The sequence below is a fragment of the Elgaria multicarinata genome, chromosome 16, assembly GCF_023053635.1.
Source record: "Elgaria multicarinata webbii isolate HBS135686 ecotype San Diego chromosome 16, rElgMul1.1.pri, whole genome shotgun sequence".
Lineage (NCBI taxonomy): Eukaryota > Metazoa > Chordata > Lepidosauria > Squamata > Anguidae > Elgaria > Elgaria multicarinata.
In genome coordinates this window covers 17,951,091-17,956,029 of record NC_086186.1, presented here as the reverse complement: position 1 = coordinate 17,956,029, position 4,939 = coordinate 17,951,091, and the positions used below count along the sequence as shown (strand labels likewise).

The 4,939-nt window shown below is 54.1% G+C and overlaps 1 protein-coding gene across 4 annotated transcripts; it reads left to right on the top strand.

The window, feature by feature from the left end:
* Positions 1 to 970: 970 nt before the first annotated feature.
* Positions 971 to 4,543, top strand: TLNRD1 (talin rod domain containing 1). 4 transcript variants are annotated; one of them, XM_063142367.1, is made up of 2 exons: positions 971 to 1,127; positions 2,050 to 4,543. In XM_063142367.1, the coding sequence occupies exon 2, from the start codon at positions 2,471 to 2,473 to the stop codon at positions 3,533 to 3,535; it is 1,065 nt and encodes a 354-aa protein (XP_062998437.1). In that variant the 5' UTR covers positions 971 to 1,127; positions 2,050 to 2,470; the 3' UTR covers positions 3,536 to 4,543. The 4 variants fall into 4 exon arrangements, with proteins under 4 accessions (XP_062998437.1, XP_062998435.1, XP_062998434.1 ...); XM_063142365.1 differs by lacking the exon at positions 971 to 1,127 and adding an exon at positions 1,210 to 1,530; XM_063142364.1 differs by lacking the exon at positions 971 to 1,127 and adding an exon at positions 1,210 to 1,535.
* The last annotated feature ends 396 nt before the right edge of the window (positions 4,544 to 4,939 follow it).

Here is a 4,939-nt window from a genome sequence, read left to right as displayed (position 1 = left end):
CCCCGCATTCATTTTTACTCCAGAGTAGCCACAGAGGCCCCGATCGATCGGGACCTTAAAAGCCTTACTTCCGAATCAACGCACGGTTAGGGGCCAAAATAGACATGACTTTTAGTGTATGTCTAGCAAGCCTCTTCCCCCAACAATAGATTTTTACTCCAGTGTAGCCACAGGGGGCCTGATCCGGGTTTAAATAGTGACCACATACCCTCCCCACCCAGGATCCTTATCCAGATCAGGATCCTGTGTCTACTCTAGAGTCAAAATGAAAACAACCCCCCCCAAAAGGGGAGGGGGAACCGAGGCTGCTAGGCGTACACGGCCCATTCAGAAGCCACCTTAAACCATGGCTTTAACCAAGGTTAATAAGGCTTTTTGCTTGATGGTTTAAGGTGTCTTCTGAACACAGCCCGGTTTTCTGGCGTAACCACCGTGGTTAAAGCCATAGTTTAAGGTGGCTTCTAAACGGGGCCACTTAAAGTCAGGGTTGTTTTGCTCCCCCCACCCCACCCCACCCCAAAGATCGGGCTGGCCCCGGTCCAAAATCTCGTCGCGTGTGAACGACACCCCGCGGCGGTACGGATTGCAACAAAGCGCAGCCAAGCAGGAGCGAATCTGTGCGCGTCAAGAGGGCGCAAGCCGGCGGCAGGAGCAAAGGCGCTGCTCATGACCACCGGTGGTTCCCCCTCCTCTTCCTCCTCCTCCGCCACTTTTTTCCTTCCCTCCCCGCCCCCCATTTTTTTTTGTCTTCCCGGGGTGGAGCAAACGAGCCACGGGCAAGGCAGCGTTCAAAACGGAAGGCGACGACCGGCCGCCCAGGCGATTGCTATAGGCTTACAGCGAGGTTACGGCGAAGGCAACGGGGAGGAAGGCGGGGGCAGCAAAAAAAAAGAGAGAGAGAAGGGGGAGGGCAAAAAAAAAAAAGGAGGCAGGCGCTTTGGGTCGGCCGCCCGCCCGCCTTCCCCAGCCATGCAGCAGGCAGGCAGCTGGTAGAGGCCCCGCAGAGGCGGCTGCTTCTCCTGGGACTTTCCCATTTTTTTTTTTTAAAGTTGGGAAGCGGAGAGGGCAGGCGGGCGGGCAGCTCGATTGATCCTTTCTTCCTTTCCGCCTCCGCCCCGTTGAAGTTGGTGATTCAGCCTTTTTTTTTTTTTAGGTGGGGGGGGGGGGAGAGAGGGAAATATGGCAGGGGAGGCGGGGAGAGGCCGGCTGGGAGTCGTTTGCCGCGGCGAAGGCGACGCGGTGCAGTCGCCGCCACCGCCGCCGCCACCGCCATCACCTCCCGCTTCGCCCGCCGGGAGAGTCTGAAGTTGCGCTCGCAACGCGCCGATCGGATGCGCCCACGCCCTGGGGCAGGCCGCCGCTGGAGATGTCGCTTGCCGGAGACGGGGGAGCCAGCCGGGCGGCGTGATCGGGGGAGAGGAAGGGAAGCGAAACAGGCAGCCGGAGGAGCCTGCCGTCTCCAGCGGCCGGATCGCGGGGGAAGAACCCCGCGCCCGCCCACGAACTGCTGTGTCCTCTTTTGCCCCGGAGGTGAGGTGCGTAAAAACGCGTCCATCCCCAGTTCCCCACCGCTCTTCCCCCACTGGCGATCCCAGCAAATCAAAGGCGGTGGCGGCGACACCCTCCGCCTCCTCCTGCTGCTGCCGTCGCCGCTGCTGCTGCTGCTGCTGCTGCGCGCGGCCAGTTTCCCCAGCCAGGGCTGAGCCGGACCACACCCTCTGCTGTTCTTCCTGATAGCAGCGGGGAGAGGAAGGGAGCGAGCGATGCCTCCTGCCTGCCTTCTCGGGAGCTTTTAAAGGAGTCCATGGCGCCGGCTCGCCTCTTTCCGGGCTCGGCTTGGGAAGGAGGGAAACGGTAACCGGGATCGTTGCCTCTCTTTTTAATTTTTTTTTTTTTTAAAAAAAATACTATTTGCCCTGCTTTGGCTCTTTCTCCTAAATTAAAAAATCCGCTTCTGTTCCATTTATTCACCAAGAAACTTTATTGTTGTGATTGTTGTTTCTGCGTCGGCTGAAACATAATTTGGTTTCTTCCCTAACGTTTCTTTAGAGGACCGTGACTCCCTGCGAACGGGAGCGCGCCGACCGGAGCGTGGATCATGCCGGTAAGGAACCGAGGATCGGATGTTCCCAAGAGCCAGCGGCGACATCCCTCGAGGTCGGGGCAGAAGATCTGACTTGTGTGGGAGCGTAGCCGGCTTAGCGTTGATTCGCTGTGAAAGCGGAGCGGCCCCCTCTGGTGCTCCCGTGCTCGGTTCGGATTCGGCTGCCCTTCTGCCGGCTCCTTTCTCTGTCCTGCTGGCGCTCCCGGACTTTATTTTTACTCGGGGAGATTAATGGAATGATGGTGCGGAAAAGGCAGAGCGATCCTGCCGGGCTCAGCGGGGACTCCTTGGCGGGTAGCCGGAGTGGGAGCGGTGGCGGCTGTGGCAGTGGGGTCCCGAGAGGCATGCGCGTGCCCCCCCAGCGCTATGGCTAGCGGCGGCTCTGGCAAGTCCACTAGCGAGTTGCCTACCCCCAGCTGCGGCAGCAGTGCCTTGCAGAGGAAGAAGCTCATCTCCATCTGTGACCACTGCAAGATCAAGATGCAACTGGTGGCAGATTTGCTCCTGCTGTCCAGCGAGAGCCGGCCGGTCAACACGGAGAGCCTGTCCGTCTTCGGGGAGTCCTTCGAGAAGTGCAGGGACACCATCATTGCCCGGACCAAAGGCCTGTCCATCTTGACCCACGACATCCAAAGCCAGCTCAACATGGGACGCTTCGCCGAGGTGGGGGACATCCTGGTGGAGATGGGCGACTTGGTGGTCTCCTTGACGGAGTGCTCTGCCCACGCTGCTTACCTGGCCGCGGTGGAGATCCCGGGGGCTCAGCCGGCTTTGCCCGGCTTGGTGGATCGCTACAAGGTGACCCGGTGTAAGCACGAGGTGGAGCACGGGTGTGGGGTGTTGAAGGCCACCCCTTTGGCCGACATGAGCCCTCAACTCCTCCTGGAGGTCTCCCAGAACATGTCCAAGAATTTGAAATTCCTGACGGACGCCTGCGTCCTGGCCAGTGAGAAATCCAAGGACAAGTTTGCCAAGGAGCAGTTCAAGCTCAGCGTCAAGTGCATGAGTACCAGCGCCTCGGCTCTCCTGGCCTGCGTCAAGGAAGTCAAGGCCTCGCCCAGCGAGGTGACACGTAGCCGCTGTGTCTTGTTCAGCGGGCCCTTGGTGCAGTCTGTCTGCGCACTGGTAGGCTTTGCCACTGAGCCTCAGTTTTTGGGCAAAGCGGCCGCCATCAACCCGGAGGGCAAAGCCGTGCAGACTGCCATTTTGGGAGGCGCCATGAGTGTGGTCTCGGCGTGCGTGCTCCTCACCCAATGCCTCAGGGATATAGCCCAACACACCGAAAGTAGCTCCAAGATGACTGAATACAGGGAAAGGTTGAGGAACTCTGCTTGTTCTGTCTCTGATGGTTGCAACCTGTTATCTCAGGCACTACGAGAAAGATCGTCACCCCGGACTTTACCGCCAGCAAACTCAAATTCTGTGAATTAATCTTTTCTTCCCCCAGTTTAGATAGCTTGGCCACTGCTAACAGAAATGATCTAGGTCCCCTCTCCTGCCCTGTGTTTTGTGTATACCAAAGAATTTGTGTAGATGAGCCCAGTCCTTCGATTATTTTTAATTTTATTTGGGGGGGGTGCATAGTGAGGCAACAAAGCTATGCCTTTTAATCAATGTCAAAATAATCAACATTGAATGGCAGGTATTTTGGGAAGTGGGCAGAAGGATTTTAAAAAGAAAAAAAATCCAAGGGGCCTTGCAATTAAGCACTAGCCTGGGCACCATAGGCAACCAGAAATGGGATGTGGCACACCCTTGGGACTCAACCCAGGCAAGTGACCAAGGGCTGAATGCTTTTGTCCATCTCTGCGACCACATAGAAACCAGGTGCCTTGCTAGAGTTGGGAAGTCCCCCCCCCAACTTCCTCTGTTCCTAGCATAGACATTTAATTTTCTGTCCCTCCCTTGTTGGCCCATATCAGGCTGGTAAATTCTTTTGCAGGCTAGTAACTTTGGGGGGCTTATTTACAAGGCTGCATCAAAGTCAAGACACTTACATATCTTCACTATTTAGTTAAGGCCTGCAAATAACAGTTTTAAGGTTTTATAGAGGGGGAGGGACCAGAGAGAGAGAGAGAGAGAGCCTTAATCGCGCTGGGTGCGGTTTTGAACTGGCGGGTTGGTTTGCGTTGTTGGGTTTTTTTTGTTTGGTCTTCCAAATTTTCCCTTCTAAATTTTACTGTTCAGTTGGGCAGGAAGAGAGAGAGAGAGAGAGAGAGCGAAAAAAAAAAGTTACCTCAGTTTTCATACAGTCTGAAAGAAACAAAACTTTAATGATGGATGTAGCTACCTTTTTGTTGGGTTGTTTGTTTTGTATGATTATTTTTGAATCAAGTGTGTAGGGTAGAAGTGCATTTTTGCTGTCTTGAGTGGAAAAGGGAGCGGGCGTTGGATTGGAGTTCCAAACTGGGGGAAAAGCTACTGTGAGTGTGTTTAAAACAGGGGTGGGTATGGGTGGGAAATTACACTATAACAAGAAAGTGATTTGGGTTTTTTAATTATTTTTTCAGTGTCAGTTTTTTTTAAAAAAAATCTTGCATGTACTGGAGTATTTATTTCATCTATTAAAATGCTGTTTCTCAGATGTCCTTCTGTCACTCCCTAAATACTTAAATAACAACACCTCCTGTTTTGTATTCCTCCCCAGGGGTTGGGTGGTACGGAGGGAGCTATAGTTTAGGGCTGAGCATTCTGTAGACTTCAATTATCTGATCTTTTAATCTTTTTACACCCACATTTTCTTCTGGTTTCCTCTCCCCCCACCCACCCACCCCTCTCTCTAGTTTAGTAGTGTGTGTTTTTCTTTTTCTAAATTGAATTGGAGAAAGGGGAGGT

What these genes read in the sequence shown, in the direction of transcription:
- TLNRD1 (XM_063142367.1), top strand. Translation starts at nt 2,471, where the DNA reads ATGGCTAGCGGCGGCTCTGGCAAGTCCACTAGCGAGTTGCCTACCCCC.